We start from the raw sequence: 23,258 nt of genomic DNA on the forward strand, positions 1-23,258 counted from the left end.
TGCCGAGTTCAGGGTTGGCAGGAGGCCTCTGTGGCCCTGCCTGCCTGGCCATGGCCACCTCTCACAGTTCCCGTGCCCTTCCTCTTAGATGTGGAGCATTTATATTTGTCTAGAACTGAAGTACGAGGCTGTTCGTCAGGACAAAAGTTTGCTTGGCTCCCTGTAAGTGCCTGTCTGCTATATCCTCACTCATCTTCTTTTGTCTGGGTCATTACAATCACCTCCTGATTTGTCCCCTGGCCTGTAGCCTCTCAGTCTCAGGCCAGTGGTGATTGTCCTAAGGCCAGGTTCTGAACTGCCACTTCCTTGCTTTGAAACCTTCTGTGATTTCCTGTTTCTTCTACAATCAGTACATGCTTCTTAGACTTGTCTCTGTGTGACATTGTTCTCTGTCATACCCCTTAGTCAAATCTCAGTGTTCAAGGGATCACTTTAAATCTTGGCTCCTCAGCAAGATGACTATGAGAGCCTGCCTGAGTTTATACCTGGCTGTCTCTCCCTTGCTTGGCTGTTTTTGCCAGGAAGCAGTGACCACCAAATGGCCCTTAAGCCACCATGGCTTGGCTGGTGCTTATTTCTCGGACTGCCTGCTGAGCACTGTGCCTGCAGGGCTCAGGGCCACTTGCATTCAACCTATGCAAAGGGGTGCTCATAATTTTGTCCATACCTGCCCATCCTTCTGGGGTTCACTACACTGGGTATTGGCATCCCCAAGCCAGACACCCAGGCGATCCACATCTCTCCTCTTTCCTCATCTACTTCACAGTCATCTCCAAAGTGGATTCTTCCTCCCCACCCTGCCCCTGTCCCTGACTCTGCCCAGGTTTGTCTTGCCATCACTTTCTGAGCTTGTCCCTCCTGCATATCTGGAGAGTTGCCACCTCCATAAGCCCCCAGTTTTCCCAGTCAGGCCCCAATCTGGACCTCTCCTTCTTTTTCCTACTTCTTTCCCCTGATTTTGTTGAAATCTGGTGCTGTGTTGCCATGGCTGCAGAAAGACCCCTGGCAGGTCAGCCTGACATGGCAACCAGTGAAGGGTCTGGCTGGTAAACAGCAGGGGACATGTATATCTACACCCTCAGCCTGGACTCAGCACATGGGATGAGCCTGGGGAGAACGTCTGGAGTCGGGAGTGACTCCCCAGAGACGGGCCCCTTTGGGCCCATTTGCTGTGCTAATTGCCTTGCAAACTTCCAGGGCAGGTATCCAGGACACAAGCTGTGGTCTTATCATACCCTCAACAGCTGAGGTCTTCTGTAGGGTGGGGTCAGGTGGAGGGCTAGGGACATGAGTATGGAGTGACACCCACTGCCTGCTGGGCTGATAGATGATAGGTAGGACATGCCTGTCCTGCAGGCTGACTAATGCCACAGGTACAGCTGCAGGGGACACGAGCCAGCTGCTCCCATCACATTTTTGTGTGTGCTATTCAAGGTCATGCTGTGAGCTCAAGTGATCTGTTGGACTGGGGGTTGGGATCACCCCCTCCCACTGCCACCAGTTGGTGCCCTTAGCTAACCATCTCTACCTGGCTGGGGAAGTAGGCATGGGAGCTAGAGAGGGTCTTTCCCTCTGAGTCAAGGCAGCTTAACTGTGTACATGCCAATACATCCTTGAGATTTAAATCTCTATGCTTAGGGAGAGAAGGTGACCTCTGCTTTCTATAGCTTGCTAGTCCCTAGGGTCACCTCCGTCAGCTTTAACCCATTCTTCTGCCTCCTCAGACTTCTGCTTACACTGCTCTTGCCCTGATGGATCTTGCCATCTTGGAGTCCTGTCTGGACTGCTCTGAGATCACAGTGGGACTCAGGGTTCAGGATCAAAGTGGACTTCAGTTTATCTTTCTCCAATTTATATATAAAAACTTAATTCATTAGGAGAATGTTATCAATTTATGTTCCCCCTCCAATTAAAAATCACTAACACGACAACTTGTTTTTAGTAGAATTTAGAAGATACTGCTCTCATATGGAATACGTACTTAGAGTATTAGATGCTTTGAGTTCTTCAAAAAGCATCATGAAGTTGGGACATTCAGGCACTGGGTACTTTGGTCTCAAGGAAGAGCCATATGTGGAATTGGCATCTGAGTTTCTGACACCCATCAGTTGGTGTATCCAAGGCCTGTTCTATCTGAACCTCAGCTTCATCAACTGTAGAACTATGATAAAATGTAACCGATAAGATGACTCCGAGGGTAATAAGAGCACATGTGACACACAGCAGTCACTCAATAAGTGTTACGCTGAATCAAATTAGAGAACTTGAGGCAGATCAGTTAGATTAGAAATTTATAAACAATAAAGGTATCCACCATGTGATCCAGCAATTCCACTCCTAGATACACATTGCAAAGAACTGAAGATGGGTATTTAAATACTCTTATGTGCACATTCACAGTAACACTGTACACCACCATAGCCCCAAAGAGGAAACAACCCATTTTTTCATCAACTGATAATAGACAAACAAAGTGTGGTATTTGTACTATAGGACATTATTCACCCATAAAAAGGAAGAAAATTCTGGCATAGGTTATAACATGGATGGACCTTTACAACATTATATTTAGTGAAAGAAGCCAGGCACATAAGGTCACATACTATATGAAACATCCGGAATAGGTAACTCTATAGTGACAGGAAGGAGTTTAATTATTGCCAGCAATGGGAGAAGGTGGGGATGGGGAGTAATGAACTGCTTAATGCATATTGGGGTTTTCTTTTAGGGTGATGGAAAAGTCTTGGAACTTGAAGGAGGTGATTGTTGTACAACACAGAGATTGTACTCAGTGCCACTGAATTGTACACTTTAAAATTGTTAATGGTTAAAAGAGAGAGAGAGAGAGAGAGAGTAAAGAAAAGAAAGCACCAAGAGAAATGAATACACTAAAGTACAAAAGCATTACTGCCCCATCCCCATATGAGCTGGAATATTCCATCCCAGGATTCTCAGTGCATATTTCCTTAGAGTGTGCCACTCATGTCCTTGCCCCAACCTGATGGACATTATCTGGACTCAGCTGGTTACCCTGCTACAGAGATACTAACCTTCTTCCCCGGAAGCTGACACTGGCCCGCTGTCCAGATTCCTCCTTGGCACTTGGGTGCCTCAGTTCTGGGCTCTCTTGTTCCTCCAGGCTTCCTTGGTAACCTCAGAAGTCCTCCCTTGGCCACAGAAGCATCCCTCACTCCTAGGATCGAGACATCATACCTAGTAGGGCTCCCCTGCTCTCTACTCCACCAGGACCTTATGAAGCCCCATGAAGAACTGGGTGCTGATGGCCAGCCCCATCCTTGCAGAATGAGTCTGACTTGCCCTTGACCCTGGCCTTCCTGCACATATGGTGCTCTGAGGTGGTAGATTTCACATTGCCAAAGTCCCTCCCTGCGCTGGGTACAATGGTAAAGTCTTTTCCTAGGTGTCTGTTGTCCCTTTGGGTTCTTAGGAAACACTGCCCTTTTTCTCCAGGTGTCTTCACCTGGCTTGTACACATGGGGCACTCTCCACTGCATCACAGAGACATGGGGGAGACACCTCAACAAGCAGAGAAGACCCAGGGGCTATGCCTAAGGAGACAGGGAGTGGCCTGCTGGAGTGGGCTTCACTTTGCCAGTCATTCTCATCCTTCTAGTTCCTTCTGTCTCACCTGGAGAAAACTGTGCAGCCTCTAGGCCTTTATCCAGGGTACACTCACCACTTGTGGGTGTAGATCTGGCCTGCTCTATAATAATGTGTTAAATGAGTGAATAACCAGTAGATAATGGCATGGATAGCCTCTATCAGGATGGTTCACCCACCTGAAATCCCTGTGCATTTGAAATGGAATCCTGGTCACTTTCTAATGGGCACATGGCAGCTGCATTCTGCAGGCATGGTGCTTGGCTGGCCCTGCTGTGCACTACCTGGGAGAGTGTGTGAGCCTCAACTCAGCACTTATTGGGCAAAACAAGCTCCAAGGGGTGATGCTTGGGTCTCCCCACCTCCTTGCGTCCTATATCCCAGCACTGTCAACCCAAAGGCCTTTGCATACCCCAGACTCTCCTGCTCCTCATGCATACTCACCCTTGCTTCTCCAAGCTCAGCCCGTGACCCTCTCACTGTCATTTGACTGCATAGGTGTGAGTCTCCTCCAGCTGTGAGCTCCCAGAGGGAAGGAACACAGGGTTACCTGCCTCTGCATGCACTGCAGCACTGGCACTCAAACATCTCAGTTGCTAAGAAGGGAAACTGGCCTGTGAGATGTGTTGCTGGTTAGTCTTTCCTTCCCAGCCCTCTGCCCTCTTCCTTTCTTCCTTCCTTCCTTTTTAAACCTGGAGGGAATACAACTTCAGCATCTCCACCCACTTTATAAATACTTGACAAATGGCTTCTCTCCTGCTATGCTTACCCTAAGCAGGGGCATCTGTCATGTTGGAAGGCGACTGTTTACAGCCCTCCTGACCTTTAATGCAGAGTTGGCTGCTGGGGGTTAGGGTGGAGGAGGGGGCAGCCAGGCTGACTGCAGTTCATCAGGTCCAGAATTAAAAAGAAAGAAAGAAAGAAAGAAAGAAAGAAAGAAAGAAAGAAAGAAAGAAAGGAAGGCAGAAAAAAACAATCCTACACAACTCACAGAGTAATTGCCATCTCCTTGGTAACAGAGAAGCAGTCTGGGCCCATGCTCCAGCATCCTCCCTGGGCTGGGAAGGCCAGGGATTGCTCTGTGTGTGTGTGTGTGTGTGCGCGCGCTCCTGTGGCATTTGGAAGAGGATCTGTTTTCGAGTCACTTCTTATCCACCTTTCTTACTTTCCATTGGTCTCTTGGTTACAGTTCATAATGTCCCAAACAATGTCCTAGGCTGGGAGAGCCAGACCTCTATGTGGTAAGCATGGTGGAGTGCTGCCAGCAAGCCACCTCCAAGATGATTTCCAAGCCAGGTTTCCCCTCAAAACTCCCTTTGTTAAGGCTGCTAAACTATCCCCATTGCCTTCTCTTTCTTCCTCCTTTTCTCCTCTTCCTTTTCCCTTTGCTTCTCCTCCTTTCCTCTTTCTCCTTCATTTCCTCCTCTTTCTCATTTTGATTCCCTTCTTCCCCCTTCTTCTTTCTTTGACTTCCTCCTTCTCCTCTTCATCCTCTTTCTCCTGGCCTTCTTTTTCTCTACCTTCTTCTCTTCCTGCTCTTTTTCTTCTTTTGACTTCTCTGCTCTTCCTCCCAACCTTTGTCTTATCATTGAGTGCCCTTCTCCCTTGTTTCTTGGCTGGAGCTGCTAGCCTGTGGTCCTTGGTTTGTATTTGTGGGAATGGAAAACTGAGGGGATGGGCATTCCAAGGAGGAGGGGGACTTAGAGGCCAGGAAAGGGGTGGGATCTCAATGGTACAGGAAGCCCAGATAAAAATGGGAAAAGGGCCTTTCCCAGAGGTCCATGTGGGGATAAGCTTCCACATTCCCTGGTGCCTGCTAACAAACTGGCTGGTTCACATGTGGTCCTGCAGTGGAGGCTGGGAGTAGAGCAATGGCCCTCCCTTCCCTGCCTTAAGATCAATCGCTTCATCCTCCAAGGACCAGCTGCAGTATCTCCTCCTACTGGAAGCCTTTTTTGGCTATGCCATCTAGAATGGCCTGTTCCTTCTCTGCCACCTGCCACACCCTCTTCTTCAGTATGTCTGCCATCCTGGAGGTAAGACAGCCTATAGTGATCACTTGGGGGTGATCAGAATAGGAGTGAATCTCATTCTATGAACTTCTCTATAATCAGAAGATGTTCAGCAAATGTGTCCATGGACAGACAGCAATGTGGGCTTCCTCCTGTTTGAAATCTATTTTCCAAAGAGAAAGGTTTGGAGAACCACTGGGTAGGGACAGAGATCATTTTTACTTGAAGGATTTGATATTCTCCATTCTTACACTCACTCCAGGCCCTCCTTAATCTGTACCAATCTTCCCCCCCCCCCCCAGTTTCACCTGCTAAGCTTCTGCTAAGCCCCTCTTCCTGAAATATATCCTGTTCATTCTCACACTGATGCCTTTGCTGACACTGATTCTAGTGAATGTCCAACCTGTACTTTCAGGCCAAGTTCAAATGCTTTCTCCTAATCGAGCCTCCTTTAAGTGTTCATGAACCTTCCCATCCCTTGTCTTGCTGAAGCATCTACGGTCTTAATTACCTCTCCTGAGTTGTCCTTGGACTGGCTCCCAAGTCCCTAAGTGTATGCCTCTCTCCTCCATGTGGGCAAATAGGTGTGCATACCTCCCAACAGATGCGGAAGGGACTCACTCTAGGGTTATGGCTTTGCAAACATAAGAGATGCTTGGGGCAAATCCCTAGAAAGAGGGCGACAGATGTCTCCAGTCTGAAGTATCCCCTGGTAACTGTGCATTTTCTCCAACCAGAACCCTTGTACTATCTGCCCTGGTATTCCAGGTAGGCATCTCCTTGCCTTCTTTATTCCCTCTCCTGAGGAATCCTTGATTAACAGCTGTCTCTGTCTCTTCTCTCTGTCTCCCGGGACCTGGGTGTTTTAACAGGAGACAAAGCTTCTTGTGAAGTTAGCAATGCATCCTGGCCCAGGGCATCTGCTTGGTTGGTGGGTTAGGTCTACTCCACAGTATGGCACATCACTGGAAACATTTATTAAGTACCTACTGTATGCATAGCACCATGCTGAATGCTGATGAGAGGGAGAGGACATTTCTTCCCTGACCATGGTGTCTGACTTCAGGGAGCTCACAGTCCTCTAACAGCAGCAGAGCAGACAGAACATACAAGGAATCAAAGGCAAGTGAAACCACCTTGGCCACTCATGATAGAACTGACCCATTGAACTCCCAGTCCCAAGCCCAAGGAGCCCCCAGAGGTAAACAAACAGCTTAAGGAAAGCAAAGGGAATTAGAATTTTAAAATCCTTCTGGTGGTAATAAAATCTGGGGTATAAAATGGGTTAGGAAATTTATTTTTTCAATATATGATCCCCCCCACTTCTGAAAATCCACATATCTATTCCATTTCAGGTCGGGGCTCCTTTAAACAGTTTTATTAAAAAAATCATTTACTGTGGGCTTCTCAGTTCAACTTTAACTGGACCGGGTGGAAATTAAAAAAGGATATTTTAAAAATAAATTATATAAATTACAGCCCTAATCATAAAGGAACTTTTAAAAATGTATCCAAGCATTAAAAGAAAATCCTTTTTTTGAAAAAATGCTCCATTTCCCTGTTCCATTGCAGGAGCGTAATTTAGATACTTTTAACAAATCCTCATCCTTTGGAAGACGTGGGCTCTCCAGGCCCATTTGCCTGTGTCTTTTTCTGCGTGCTATTATTATTTGATAACTCTGGGCTTAAATCTGCATGAGAGCCAATTATCTCCCTTTGTCATCAGGCAGGCTTGCTGTTCGCTGTGGTTTTTATAGTAGAGGGAAAGCCTTCCAGAGCCCGGAGGAGGGGGATTTGCAGGTTTGGATTGTATTGCATCTTGCTACCCCACCAATGGCTTTCCATATTCCTTTTTTTCTGTTGTTGTTTTTGTTTTTGATTTTTTTTGCTTTTCATCATTCCTTTGTGCAACAAGTTTTCCTCTCCCAGTTGCCCCCCATGCGACCTCAAGCCTGTCCTCAGCAGACCATCCTCTAGTGCAAGCTTCCTGGGGGATTCCAGCCCATCCAAGTCTCTCTCCCTTGTCCTGTTCTCTTGCATACCAAGCTTCTTGAACACAAGCAGTAGGAATTGGGGACTTTGTAGAAACCAAAGCCAGCACACGTTTTGTCTTCTTCTAGCTAGTGGAACTCCAGACTTGTGGCATTCACAGTTTTACAGGGAGATGGATCAGAATCCCCTGAGGAAAGATGGTGTGGATTTTGTGCCTTGGGAATAAGGCGAGGGCGTTAAAAGGTCTGGTGCTACCCTCCAACTGGAATATGGGGGACACTGAGCTGTGGGCCTGGGCTCTTGGCCTGTTGGTTTCTCCATCAAGAAAAGCAAAGAGCTGGGTGCACTGGTGCTCACCTGTACTCCCAGGGGCTGAGGCAGGAGGATCCCAAGTCCAAAAGTAGCCTCAGCAACTTATCAAGGTCCTAAGCAACTTAGCAAGATCCTATCTCTACGAGGTAGGCTATATCATCAGCACAAGATCCTATTTCTAAATAAAATATATAAAAGGACTGGGTTTATGGCTTGGTGGTTAAGCACCCATAGGTTCGAACCCTGGTACCAAAAAAAGAAAGAAAGAAAGAAAGAAAGAAAGAAAGAAAGAAAGAAAGAAAGAAAGAAAGAAAAGAAAGAAAGAAAAGAAAAGAGAAGAGACAATGGATGGAAAGAACAGATGGAGCTTTGCAGGGGGCTGGGGGTATCAGTCAGGCCCTAAGAGACTGGACTGGATGGAGAGCAAAGGCAGATGCCCAGGCAGAACATGAGAAGGCAGCATCTTAGACTGGGTACAAGAAGGCACCTGATGTGCTTTGGCTTTGGTGGAGTGAGTGAGTGAATGAATGAATGAATGGTGAGGGGAGGAAGGAATTGAATGGACTGGTTAGAGAGGGATTGGGGTTTTAGACCTTTCCTCTTCCAGATTGCAAATTGCCTTTTCTGGCAAAAGTGTTTGTTAACTGACTTTCCATCATCCTGTGCATGGACCTTGACAACCCATCTCTGCCTCCTGGTGGGCCTGGCCTCCCCCTCAGGCCTCCTTCCTGGCTCCATGCAGGCCTGTGCACATGTTCTTTCTTCTCCCCACATCCACCAGGACCACCCTTCTCATCATTTTGAGGAATTCCTCTTGGAACTCCTTCCTGACCCCCAAGTACAAGTGAGGTGCCCGTCTGACTCCAGTCCTTACCGACTTCCATCCTCAAGCTTTTGCTAACCCTACCCCTAGCTAGGGAAGGGAGCTTGGGGAAGACAGAGCCCTCCCCCTGGCCACAGTCTGACCCTTTTCTCCATTTGGTTGTTTCACACAAAATATAAATGATGCTTAATAGTGGCTAGAATTAACTACTTGTGGACCAGGCAGCATGGTCAGCACTTTATATAAGTTATGGCATTATTCCTCAAGCAGGGACTTGGCTTGGATGGATGACTCACTCAAGGCTAAATGCCATGTGTGTGGCAGGAAGCCGATTTAGAATCCAGGCAGCTCTGGCTCCCCAGTCTTAGCTTTTTCCATGACATTGACTGGCCATGAGCTCTGGGTTCCGAGAGGGTGGTTTACATCACCACTGGTGTAAGGCAGCAGGGGTCTGCCCTTAGCTGTGAAGCTCTCACTGCTGGGGCTCATTTCTGGAAGTAGTTTACTCCTCTTTCACCTCTTGACCAAACTCCCCTCCCCCAGAATCTGTAGTAGACAACATGGCCCATATTCTGTTTCTCTGCCAGACTGGGAAGTCCTAAGAGACTTTGGGGACTGTGCCTTCTACTCTTGGTATCGCACAGCTCTTACACATGGGTACACCACATATATACCCCCTATCCAAACAGGAGGGTTGGTGAACAGCTGGCTTTGGATCACTGCTTCCTCTTAGCCCTGGTAAACCAGGGACGTGGTGGGGTCCATTGGCCCCTCTCCTTGCCCTTATAACAAGGCAGGTGTTGGACTAGCAGAATGTCCAGATATCCTCCCACTCAGAGAGTGCCCAGAGCCCTGGCAGCTCTGAGCAAGGGGTCAGCGGTTTGCATTTGGGACTGGGGTACCTTCCTGCCAGAGGGCATTTATGTTAGTTTTCAAGTGAGGTCTTCCTGAAAGTAATGGGAAATGACATGGTTTTTTGCAGGTAGGTATTTGGTATAAAGTGATGTTCCCAGAGTGACTGCCAGGCACTGGCACAGCAGAAACCTCCAGGAGCTTCCTGGATAAATTGAGTTCCATCCACCTTCCCTACTGCCAACCCATTGCATGGGTGGGTCCTTCTGCCAAACTCATCAGGTTTTAGCACCAAAAGTCACATGTCTGGGAACTACCTCAGTTCTGAGCAAAACAAGGCAGTTGAAACCCCCTTGTCTAACACAGTTCTGTAACTGTTTCCAGCACAGGGCCCTTCAGCATATAGCACCCCTCTTTCCACCTTCTTGCATCCCTCACTGTGGAGCCTCGGAAAGGGCTCCTGGTTGGTATCAGGCACCACCATGGGTGACTGAGACAGCTCTGGCCTGGGCCAAAGTGTATCTAGGTGACCTTACTCTGTGAGACCTTCTGGGACTCAGGAAGCCACTTTCCTTTCCAGGTTTGGGGTCCATCATGCTTACATTGGGTACCATATAGCAGATCACCTGAGTTCTCCTAAAGGGTATGCATGGACGGGTGTGTGTGAGGGCATTGCATGAGCTGGGATAGTGGCTGTCACTGGTGGTGAGCCTGTAATGGTGCAAAAGATGATGCTTGGTCTGGGTCCTAACACACTTGCTCCAGGCCTCAATGCACAGTCACCATGGCTGTCCACTCGGGAATGGGAGACTCTGCTGGCAGCCGTAGGTCCTCCTCGCCCCTCATCTGGTTTCCTGGTGCTTGATTCAGCACTGGCTACTCTCAGGAACTCTTTGGCTCCTAGGAAAGGCCCTTTTGGTGACTGTTCCCTGGTTTCATAGTGCTGGATGGCAGGCAAGAGGGTGGGCAGGCGGGCAGGCACAATATTACCCCTAAGATAAATGAAGAAGAGCTCCAGCCCTTATTGGATTATCGTTTTTATTGAACTTTATAAATTCCAATTAGCAGACCCCTGGGCAATAAGCGACACGCAGCCCATGGCGCACTTTATAGTGCGGTGATGACCCTGTTTATCCTCCCCTGAACAAGAAGTATTAATGGAGGAAATGAAGGAAAGGGAACTCGAGAATACATAACCACAGATATTAGTGAACTGGAGAGCGATAGGGTCAGGGGGAGGAAACAATCTCTGGGTGGGCACCAGAGAATGGAGGATCAGAGATTCCAAGAACCCATGACTCAGCCTCACAGGGAGCCTGGGCACTCCTGGCTTCCCTCTCAGGGCATGAGGCAGGGGCCAGAAAGCACCCCAGCCCCTGCCACTGCTCCCCACTAGACATTCTGGTCCCAGTAGAGTTTTGATTTCCCAAGCAAGGAGTCCTGTTTGTACACTTCTTCCACCTTATAGTCCATGCTCCCCGAGGCCCTGGATTCTACAGCTCAGCACCACAGGAGTAGCGCAGAGGTTCGTTAATGTTTTCGAGGGGTTCTTTGACCTTTGAAAATTTGATGAACACTGGAAAAATGCACCCCTTATGTATGTGCACGCATATATGCACACATGTACCCAAAAGCAATTTCACTTAAAGATTCAGAGGGCCATTGGAATCCTAAAAACTGGTCCTGGATCCCCTTTCTCTAGGGCACCAAAAGCATTAGGTAAAAAACACAGGTCTGTGTCCCTAACTTCAACCTGAAGGTTCTGAAAGTCTGAAGATGAAGGACAATTCCCTGGGCCATACCAACAGCTGGCGATGCCCCTTCGGCCCCACCTGCTTCTTTTACTCTTTTCCTGTACACATTGGCCTGTGTTACCAGCTTTAAACATTTAATAAGCCATGACCCAGGATGGTGGCTGGGGATCAGCTGCCTCCCTGAGAGGTGTGGGGGTGGGCTGGGGATTTTCTGGACCCTCAGGGTGGGTGATGGCTCTGTTCTTCCAGACTGAAACCCTCCTGGGAGAAAGAGGCATGCTCAAGGATGGTGTGCCCTCCTCGTTTTGTCTGGCTTTGTTTGTACCCGCCTCCCTCTGCTGTGGGTCATCTTTCTTAGAGGCTTTGGTGGAAGATTAAAAAAGAAAAAAAAAATTCCTCCTATCAGCATTTTGCCATTGTATGGAAGCAGTAACATAGAAGTACCGGAGGAGGCTTTTGTAGTTTGTACAGGATGAAAAATGCTTCAGGTGTTCCTCAGTCTGCAGCAGTATGTAAATAAGATGCTGAGATCTGTGCGCAGCTGAGGTCAAGTCTGCCTGACTGGGCCAATCAGGAGTCACCGAGGAGCCCCCAGTTAGCAGCACCACCTCAGTGGCCCTGGCCTTGCCTTGCCTATGACCTTCATAGCTCACCCAGTCTTGTCTTGCATCAGATATGCAGGGTGGATGTATACCAACTCTGGGGGCCAGTACTACCCACCACGGCTTTCCTGGCTCCTGTCCTCTGTAGGGAGTGTTGGCCTGGGGACCCGAGCAGGAAGAGGGGACCAAGAGAGGAAGGCAGGATCCTGAGCTGACACACTGTTGGCAGACAAGGTGTTTCTTGTTAAGACCTAAGAGAATGGAGGGGGAAGATCTCTGTGGTCACTCAGGCAGCAGGACATCACTGTTAGCCCTTGAGAAAGACTCCAGTTTTCTGTATACTTAAGATCCCTAAGGAGGGAATGAGGCCTGTAGATTAGGGAGACCATTCTTCATATTGCCAGGCCTCTATTCTCTTACCCTAAGGACTGGGCACCTAAATTGACTGAGCCAGACTCCAGAGGAATAGATACCAGTTTACCTTGGCCCTGACTTACATCCCAGCCCTTGGGCATGGCCCAGAACTGCAGGGACCACACTGGAATGCTTTGCACTTCTGACATTTTACAGAGCACATTCATAGTGAGCTGTGGGCTAAGTAAGGGTGTTTTTCATTTCTATTTTATGGGTGTAGCAAGGAAGGCCCAGAGAGGAGTTATCTTGGCCAAGCTGTCATAGCTGGGCCATTAAGAGCAGGTTTTGGAGATGGTCTCTCTGGTCTAGGAGGTTCCTGAGTTATCTGTTGACCTGACTGGTAGAGGGCCAAAGACTCTTGAGTGACTGTATGGAAAACAGAGTTGTCTTTTCCCTTCTATATAAGTTAAACAAGCTGTGTGTGGGCAGGTGATTGGGTAGGGGGATAATAGGACCTTGTAACAGAGCCAGGAGTCTGAAAGCCATCGGTGCCCTCTGTTCAGCCTCGGCCAGCCTGGATGACTCCCTGCAACTAAAAAGCCCATTTCAAAAAACTCTGCTGGGGCATCTGGCAGAGGTTTCAGCCCAGGTCCTAATACTTTCTAGAGGAATCCCTTCCCACCTAGAGGGAACTGTCTTATGATGTCATGCATTTCTTGGCTGCCACCATAATACTTCATGTCCATAAAGATGATCAGTCCACAATTTCAGTGAGTAGAGAGTCAATGCCAGAGTTGCACACCCTCTGTACTGCCAAGGTCCTCCTGTCCCCTCGTCATGGGGAGGAGTCCCTGGGATCCTATGAAACAGACAAACGGAACGCCTCTGTGGGGAAAGAGAAGGAGTGTATCCGAGAGGCATGGAGCCTTCCCCTTGTCACGAACCAGTTGAGTGACTGGGGCCCTGTTACTCCATTCTCTGAACCCCCTTTCTTGCACAGCAAAGAGAAAGAGTTGGTGTGGCTGATCTCCGAGATGCATGCCAAGTCTAAAACATACAGATTCCCTTCTCCGATGTTTCAGGCACGAACACAAAGTAGCACGTATGGAGAGCCGTTGCTAGTTGTAATGGGCCCCCAACCCCCGCCCATGCACCCACAGTCTTTTCTCTCCTCGTGCCCCCTGTAATAGATCATACAGGATAGATTACATTAATTTTCTATAAACTATATCAACTTGAGTGACATGTCCTTAAGGGTTGGCTGATTGATATCTACAATGCGGTCTTATAATCTAAAATCATATTAATATTAATATTAAAGATTTTCTGTCCTTTACGCGCACCATTAAATCTGGAGTATAAGGTGAAATTGACAACATACATTTTGACAGCTTATCTATAATAAATATGCAAATCTTGATGCCCACATGTCATCACAGATGCACTGCGGCTCTCTGAAGATCAGAGCGTGCCTGTCTCCCGTGTGACATTTTCAGCGGAGGATCAGAGCAGCCGTCTGGGCGGTAGGAGCAGTGCTGGGTGAACCTTTGCCGGCGGTGACCCTGGCCTCTCCCGTCTGCCTGTGAAAGCCTGTCCTTCATCCTGCCAAGCAGGCAGGAGGGCTTGAGGAGTGACAGCTATAGAGAACAGGGGACAGCTTTGCATGCACCCTCTGGGTAGGCACAGGAAAATCCAGCTTCCCTCTTCATTTCTCTTAAGTCTCAAAGGAACTTTTGTTGTCTCCTCCATCCCACCTGATTACGACAGGATATCATCACTCAGCACCCAGAGAGTTTAAGAGTTAGGAGCTCCTGCTAATAACTTCCTGTAGCCTATTCTGAATCCGTAAGTAGAGAAGAGAAATGGGCCTCCTTCCTGGTGGACATTCCAGAACTGAATGAGATAATGGGAGCCAGGTGCCCAGGACACACAGTAATGCCTCAGGAAAGGGCAACTCTTCAATTATTTTCTAAATGAGTCCCACTGCCTCCTGACCCATGCAACATGCAATGCTTCTTCTTGTCCCCATATCCCCCATCCCCCCCTTCCATCCAGCAAAATCTACAGCTGGCATAGTGACCATTGTGGAGTTTTCTCTCTTCTGACCTGTGAGCTACAGATGACAAGGACCATGCATCTCTCTCTGACCCCAGCCTCAGCCCAGGACCCATTTGGAGCTCAGAGAGAAGAGGAACTGAGATCAGAACTAGGAACTAAGCTTAAGGGGAACATTTAGTTAACTCTCCATGAGATCCTGCCAGGTCTGACTGATAAGGTGTGTGTGTGTGCATGGGCTTGCCTGTGTGTGTTGGATGGGGGGCAAACTGAGTCTATGAAATGTCTCCTCCTTCTTACATTAACAGGGAGATGGAGTGAAGAGCTGAGGGAGGATGTAGTGGAGTTATCAATAGGTGCAGGTTTGTTGGTCTGAAATGAGCTCCAGGCCACCTCTGTGCCCCCCCCCCCACCTGCTAACGGGGCAGCAGGGTCACCCTGGGACTGCATCTCTGATCCCTGACTTTTTCCTGTCCACTTTGAGCCCACCCTATGGGGCAATATTCAGTATCCCAAGTGTCCGCGTCAATTTGCTCTGGCTCAGGTTTCTGGCATTGTGTTCTCCCCTCCGGTCCTACCGGCCTCCGGGTGCCCATCCCATATCAATCCAGACACATGCATGCTCCCAGTCTCTGAATGCTGCAGAATTTCCAGAGTGAAGAACCATAGGAAGATGCCATCACACTTCCTCCCCTTGTTCTGTAATTGTTTAGCACCGGACAGCTTGTTGTCCACGACTAGACTTATGGGTGGGAGTAGACACTGCCCTGCCTCCTCTTTCTGTTTCCCTAAGGACTCACCATGTGGCTGGGAAATGTTTAGATGGTCTTGATTTGCAGCGTTCTTTATCGAATGAGGAAAAGACCAGACACCACACAGACCGGGAGAAGTCTTAAGAGGTTGTCATCGGGCATTTCTCTCAAGGTGAGAGTTGACATGAATCTAGTCTCATGCTCCTCCAGGTCTCTTTGGGGACAGAACAGGGCTTAGAGGGACCCCAGATGTTGTTCTGTGACATCAGGAAATCTATGCAGAACTCCCAATCTCCTCTACACAGGTGCTCAGGGTGCTATAGGAAGAAGTTGCACTCCTCACCACTGGATGACTGCCAAATGTTCCCAGTCCTGGACTGTCCCCAGTCGTGGGTTCCTGGGCCATGCACTATCAGTCCTGATCAATGGTAAGAAGTTTAGAGAATCAGGCTTTCCAGGGGAGCACCAGTGCTGAGCAAGCACGCCACAGGTGCCTTCCCAGGTTTGATGCTGGGAAATTCAGGCCCATCATGGGCTACTCATCAGTTGAACACTGCAGCTCAGGCTGGGAGCAGAGTGGGTCGAGGGAGGGGTCCAGACCAATGGACACCCCACTGACAGAGCTTTTTTGGTTTCTCAACCCTTGGTCTTACACATTCTCAAGTGACCAGCCCCTTTTGGTTATTTGTTTTAGTGTGAAGCGGGTCTCTGCACTGTCTTTAAAAAATAACCACAGATGAATCCATCTATAATTAGTCAACAGAGGTGAAGATGGAAAGAGTAGCGGAGAGAAAAGAGGATATGGCTTCGGACAATTTGTGCCAGCTCACTGAGCATTCCTACTATCTGCCCTAGGTACCGTTACTGCCTTTCCTTTGTGCAGCTTCTGTCTCTCAACAGATTGTTCCCCTGAGGAGGGAGTTTCATGAGCTGCCTGGGTGCTGTGGACACGACCTGAAGAAAGACACCCTGACCAGCTCCAACGGTTTCTATCTTCTAGGGCTATGAAGGATGTTAAATGAGATAATATTTGATTATCACCTGGCAGAGTTCCCAGCATCAGGCCATACCTCCCGAAATGTTAGTTTCTTTCCCTGACTTGAATGAATCACATCCAGTTGCGGGGAAAGGCCACTTAAAACTGAACCAGATAATAACATGGGGGAGAGAGGGTAAGGTGGCCCAGGCTGCAGGGTGCCCTTGGTAGTAGTGTTGGGGTGTGCGTGTGTATGTGTGGGTGACAAGGTGGGTGAGAAGGAAAATGGCCGATTACAGAGAGCTTCAAATGTCAACCCCAGGAATAAGGATTCCAGGGTCTTTATAACCCCCCTTCTTTTTCCCCTCCTCAATCATCCCTGCCTTCCCCGCCCCTCTGCCTCCTCATTTCCCCTGCTCTTTCCCACTATTAACCCCAGGCTGTCTCAATGCTCCCGCGCCTACGAATGTCTTTTCCCCGTCCCCATCCTCGCTCCTTCTTCTTTTTATTTTTTAATTTTTATTTGTGTTGACTTGACTTGACTTGACGCGCCCTAATCCCTGACTCAGCTCCCACTTCTTGTTAAACCAAAGGTAAATTCTGGGCCGGCGGGGCAGCCGGGAGCAGGAGGATCTACACCGCGGAGCAGCCGCGGGAAATATTGATATTAGTCGACCTCTGGCGCCGGCCGCCCGCGGTGAAAATAGGACGCGGGGCCAATCAATTACCGAGCCATTAAGGGCGGGGAGGCGGGAGAGAATGGGAAAAAGACTGGGCTCCCCCGCTGGGCGTCACCCAGAGCCCCGCCGTCGCCAACCCCGGGGCTGCGCCGGGTTCCCCGCTCGGCTCCCTGCGCGCTCGGGTCGTGGCTCCCCGGTGGTCGTGGCAGTGACCTGGCCGGCGTGCCAGGAAGACCCCGGGGGCCGAGGAGGGCGCCCCGAGCCGCGCTGCCCCGGGCGGGGCGGGGGCGCTGGGGCTCGGGCGGCCGCGCACCCCGCGGCGGCTTCCCGCTCTGCTCTTTGTCTGCGCCCCCTTCCGCTCCCCGGAGCTTCTCGCCCTCCAGCCCTCCCCTTTCCCGCTCTCCTCCAGCCCTCCTCCTTTTTCTCTTTGTTAACCACCTCTCCCTCTCCTAGGTGCCTCTGGCTCGTCTGACCACTCTTCTGTTATTTGGTTCTTCCCTCTCCCTTCCTCCAGAACTGGCCACAGGGTGGCTCCTGATTCCCTTCCTGAGCGCTGAGGACCGATGGGACAGCGCGACCGGCCTGTTAGGACGAGGGCGCGCCCCTCCCTTCAGATGTGCTGCGCTTTAACATCTGTCTCCACCAATAGGCACCCGTCACAGGTCCTAATGTGGGGTTAATGACTTATGCGTCTTTTCCATTTTTAAATCATTTCCTTCTAACGCCAGATAACAACGCTGGTAGAAGTGGGACCTCATATCCAGATTGAGGACCAGCTAGCTCATGGCAGACAGTCTCTGGTGGGTGGGTTACTGGGGTGCACCAAGGGGAGTGGGAGGACCTGGCTGATTGTATGGGCGTAGCTTCTGTGTCTGTGACTACTTTTGTGCAGGGAAAGGTGAGAGTGTAGGGCAGAGGCGTGAGAATTTAACCTTTCTCCTCTTCTAAGGGAGACCCTTGTGATTTCTTGTGCTGACCATTCTTGGGGATGGGAAGGGAAAATGAAAGAAGGATGATGATGTTAGGCTCATTTGGTGACTGACTGACTTTTCTGTAACATCTCCTAAAACTTCCAAACGTCCTTGGACAAGCATTGAGATTTGTGAACATTCAAATTGATCAGACATGGAATTCAAGGGAAGAAATGATACTCTTTCATTTTAAAGAAAGACCCTGCATTTTCAAAAATTAAAATAATAAAAATGGCATAAAAAATTTCCTCGTTCACAATGTTCTGGAGCATCAGTTCATGACATGTGGTCCCATTCTTAGCCAAGATGGGCTGGTGGGCATCACTGGGAACCTGTTAGAAATGCAAAGTCATGGGCCCTGCTTAGCTACTTATGGACTCAGAACTCCCGGGTGGGTCTCAGCCATCTGCGTTTAACAAGGACTCCAGGGGATTTTGAGGCACACTGAAGTTTCACCACCACTGACCTCAATTACCCCTGCAGCTTTGGGAGGTAGGTGGGGTGGAAATTATTGTATCTTCTTTCTACCTCTAGAGGAGCAGCAGCAAAGACACATCACATGGCCAGATGGTAGCAGGGCCAAGGCTAGGACTATTTCCTAGTCTCAGAATACAGCGACCTTTAAGGGCGGTAGAGGGTACATTTTGTTTCAATACAAGTAACTCTTAAAGGAGAGCTAATGTGCATTAGCCTGGCTGTGAGGTTACCTATGATCTCCAGGGGCTGGAAAGGTTCTGGGTTTTGAGGTTCCTCCAGCAGGTACGCAGGGCTTGGGAGGTGGCTGCCTGTGGTATAGCCACCTGCAGAAAAGTAGGACTATTCTCTAAGAATGGTATTTTCATGGAGCACTGTTTTCATGGAGAAGTCAGCCTGTTTGTAGAGCAGCATCTGCACCAACAACCAGCTTTGAGCTGGCATTAGTTACTCTCAAATGCAGACTCAGGGGCGGGGTGCGGGGAGGCCTTAACAGCCAAAGAGATTCCAAAGCCCAGGAAGAAGGAGGTTCCAGGCTTTGGGAACCTCTTTGCAGAAACTCAGGAGTTCACTGGCCCTAATACAAACCCCAGCTTTGCCCCTCTGGGGCTGTGGGATATTGGACAAGTCGCATAACCTGATATCAAAGAGCCTCGATTTGTAGGATATGTTCAGCACAGGGATTCTCTGGGAACTCTGGAACAAGCCTCTCCACATATCTGGGACTCAGTGTCCTTACCTGTAAAGTGAGAGGTTAGGTCAGGACCTCTCCAGCAGCAATAAACTAGCTAATATTACTAATTTATATAAACCCTAAACAGTATATCATCAATGTAGCAGAATCCCATTGCAATGATTTCCCTACTGCCCTATCCCTCTTGTAGGAAGATGGACCAAATCACTCACAAATGAACACAATTATCAAGCAGAAAATAGCGAGCCCCACGCTTTGGAAAGTTGACCCAACCTGACCAACAGCCAAAGATACCACTGTAGTCCTCAGTGTCAACTTGGCAACCATGAGCACCACCTGAGTTGCTCTGGTCTCTAGTTTGAATTCAACACTAGAGAAGGGTCGCTAGCCCAAACCGACCCAAGTGGGTGGGGAGTTCAAGCCTCATAAAGTCATTCTCTAGATGAGCTGAACCTCCAAACCTCTTTTACCCTCCATTACCCAGAAAACTAAATTAATTAGAACCCACCATTTTCTGAGAAGTTGGGTTAATCAAGGTTTATGTGTAGTAGTTTTTCCCCCCAGAACAGTAAACTGAAGTAATGTTTCCACAAAGAATGTGGTACTTAGGGAAGCTGCTGGAACGGGAACTTATCCTTACTGAACTGGAACATGAAATCATGCTCTGAGACAAACCTGATGTTTCACTCGGTTTCAGTCCGTGGTGAGAAACAAGCAGACTGTGGGGTGGTGGGGGAGACAGAATTTGGATTGGCTTTCCAAATTCTGGACTGAGGGTGGGCAACACATTTCCTGTTGTCATTTCCAACTAGCCACCTCTCTGCATTTTCCTACTCCTTCCATGCAGGTACCTTCTCCAAGTGGCCCCTGGCCCCTGAACATTTGATTATGCTTCTCTGACTTTCTGTAAGTTCATGGACTTATTTGTACAATTTTGTACTTGATTCCAGGCTGTCCCAAGCTGCTCCTTAAATCTCTGGTATGTCCTAGATTCCCAACCAGACTTTTAGTTCCTTTAGGCCAGGAGAACTCAAGAGTCCCAGCAGACACTTGGGACATACTCAAGTGACAGACGGGTGGAACTACAAGGGTTTTTAGAGATTAGTTAGTCTAAACCTCAGTTGGCAGGGGAGGAAATTGAGGCCAGGGAGCAAACTGGCTTATTTGAGGCCACATAGATAGTTAGTGTCAGGGAGATTGAAAACCCAAGTCTTGGCAAATAATATTTTCTGGTAATATACAATGCTAATAAGGAGTTTGGGAAAATAGAAATTCCCTTAAGGAGATATAATGGGAACTTAAATTGGTACAAACTCTTTGGAGACAAATATCACTCAAAATGTAGAATGCTTGAATCTGTTGAAATAACTTCATTGATAATTTATTCTGCAGGTGGAATTGGACATGAATGCAATGGATGTGCACAAGGATCTTTTTGTGTGACTTGAAATAAAATAATGCACAAGACTAGGAATAACCGATATGTCTACAGTGGAGTGGGGGCCCAGCTGCACAAGTTGTGACAACCTGGACAATGGATTACTATGTATAACCAAGTGGAATGAGGTAGATTCATTTGTAACTGACTTGGAAAGATCCAAGAGACATTGCAAAGCCAAAAATCAAGGTGCACAGCAGCTCAGAGAACATATTCCAATTTCCACAACAGAAAGTATATGTGGGTGTGTTTGCGTGTGCCTGTCTATACTTGACATATTTCTGGAAGAATGAACAGGAAGCTGAGCCTTCTGGAGAGCGGGATGGGGGTCTCAAGTGGGAGTGAAAATCACACTTCATTGTGTACCCCTTTGCACTTTTTACCGTGTGCATGTGTTATTTTTATAATAATAATAATTTGAAAACCTCAACACTGCAGTCTCCTAGTTCGGCAGCATTTCCCTCCATTGTACCAGGCTGCCTCTTTTGCTGTTACTCCTCTGTAAACTGGTAACTCGGATTCTAAGGGTCATAATTTCAGGCAGATAATAACAACTAAGCCATCTGCTCTTAGCTTATTCCTTTAATTTTTAACCTCCAAATTACTGCTTTCCTCAGGGACTGGGTTACTTGTGTGGGACAATTCAGATGGAGGTGGTGTTATTAAGGGTTCAGAATCAGGCTCTCAAGTTGGATATTCCCTGGGCATGTCCCTCAGGTGCTCTGTGATATAGTGTCCTCTTCTGTAAAACGGGGATAGAGTAGTACCAGCTTTCTCACATTTAGTTCTAGGGAGAACAGATAAGATAGTGAATGTATCTGGTCCTCAGAAGTGTTTGGATGGGTGACCCTGATCTCTTCTTCTAATTCCTAAAGGCATGCCTATGAGCAGGACACAGGGGTGCCCTTTTGTCCAGTGCTCTGTCCCTGATGGCCCATGACCCTGAAGACATTATCTCTGACTCCAGGGAGCTCAGATCTGGCTGGATGTAGCATGCCAAGCCCACTGCATGAAAGCAGATAAAGAAAGACACAACCAAACTAGGATTCTGATCCTGTCATTGCAGAGTGGGATCTGGAGGGGATGAGACACGAATTCTCAATCTCAAGAGGATGCCGTGGGCGGTCCTGAGTTTGTGCTGCATCTACTCACAGCATGGGGAGAACACCCACCACACAGAGCCACATGCTTTGGGCTATATCAGCATTGACACATGGCTTAACTGTTGTATTGTCCCCAAAGTCCTTACTCCCCAGGCCATTCTGAGAATAGAGTTAGCCAGACCATCTCCCAGCCCTGGCCAGCACTCCCATACTTTTGGTGAAAGTATAATTATATTTGTTTATTCATAATAAGGCTGACACATTCTCAGGCTCTTACTACAGATGATCTCATATAATTCTTACCACAACCTTTAAAGGGCCTTATCATGATTGCACTGATTTTACAGAGGGAAGAAACAGCAGAGCAAGGTTAAGGTCTATGGTGGGTCAGCCAGCTCCTCAGTCCCCTGCTGAGTGCCACACCAGCAGCCAGAAATATGCTTCCCATATTGCACGGAGTTGGGTCATTAGCGGCTGCTCTCACTGATTGTGGGAGACCCTAGGCAAGAGCCAGCATCTCTGTGACCTGAGAGGAGAAGAAAATGTACAAGCCCCTGCCTATTTTCAAGAGGCCCTAAGAAGGGGGTGGCTTTGGAGCATCCTCATAGTTTCCCACCTGCCCCACCCTGACCTCCCACCCAGCCTCCAGCTGCAGGAATGGGAGGCTGCTGAGAAACTGAGATGGAAGAGCTCCACCGGCAGACACCAGGGATCCACGGCTTCCAGGATGGCCACTCTTCTTCCCACACTCTGCTCCTTTTCTTTGTTCCCTTCCTCTTTCTGTTCCTGAAGTGGTCACCTTCCCAGGAGATAATGCTTGTGGGGCTCCGTCCTGACAAGCCCTTTCGGCCCTATCTCTAATCTTCTCTGGGTTTAGGATTAATAGACTTTTTCCACGTTTGGGATCAATAAATACAGAGGGAGAGAGAAGGGGGAAGAAAGAAGACAAAAAAATCATCAGGATTAAAGAAAACGTAAAAAGGACTGAAAGAACCTGGCCTAGGCATAGCACCCTGATATTACCAGTATACCGTCTTTAACCTAGGGGTGTCATGGGTGAGGGCAGGCTTGGGGCTGAGACAGTGAGGCAGGATCTCAGTCGGGTGGAGTGAGGTCACAGGCTTATGGGAAGGCCCCAAGGACCCTCAGCCCGAGGCCAGATGCCAGCCTGAATCTTTGCCCAGAATGGCTCTCTGAGTCCTGGGCTGCTTGACCTCGTTTACCCAGAGTCTCTTGTGTCCCAGGTCTACCCCAGCTAGTGTCTCCTCAGTACAGGAGCCTGGCCATCAAACGGCCTTCTTCCGGGGCCCAGGTATCTGGAGAGTGTGAACTCTGGCTGATCTTCCCAACCTGGAGTCCCCAGTCCCCAGCCGTCTCTCACTGTGTCACAAAGCCTACTGGAAATTGCACATGTCCCCTTGATGAGGCTGCATGGGGAAAATAAAAATAGCGCCTCGCTGCTTTTAGCAAGAATTATCCACTCCGTGTGGCTGACACTGGTTGCCGCATGCCGATCTGCAGCTCTGATTAGCCTTTGATTAATAAAAAATGGGAAAGGGAATCAATTATTTATTTAATAAGAGCAGTTTGTTTTAAAGCAAAACCTTTAAAGCAGTGGAACACTTGGGGTGGGGTAGGAGAGGAGGGAAAGAGCCAAGTGCCTTGGAGGTGAGAAGTTTGGGAGTGGAGCCTTTCGTTGTGGAACTGGTGTTCCCTGAATCAAAGATAGAGAGGCTGTTCCATTGTGGTTCTTAAGACAGGATGCAGTGTGGGGAGCCAGGCCCCTGCATCCT

General features: G+C 48.6%; 1 protein-coding gene across 45 annotated transcripts in view; it reads right to left on the reverse strand.

The window, feature by feature from the left end:
• Positions 1 to 23,258, reverse strand: part of CELF4 (CUGBP Elav-like family member 4) — a gene marked incomplete at its 3' end in the record, with an annotated part of 292,274 nt that overhangs the window by 235,247 nt on the left and 33,769 nt on the right. Inside the window, exon 2 of one of the 45 annotated variants that reach the window (XM_079108571.1) lies at positions 11,741 to 12,219. The exons of the other annotated variants lie outside the window; for them this stretch is intronic. Within the exon in view, the coding sequence (XP_078964697.1) occupies positions 11,741 to 12,219 (479 nt within the window). Of the gene's footprint in view, positions 1 to 11,740; positions 12,220 to 23,258 lie in introns of those variants that run through there. 45 annotated transcript variants of the gene reach the window in all.

Source organism: Sciurus vulgaris (assembly GCF_902686455.1).
Source record: "Sciurus vulgaris genome assembly, chromosome: 13".
Lineage (NCBI taxonomy): Eukaryota > Metazoa > Chordata > Mammalia > Rodentia > Sciuridae > Sciurus > Sciurus vulgaris.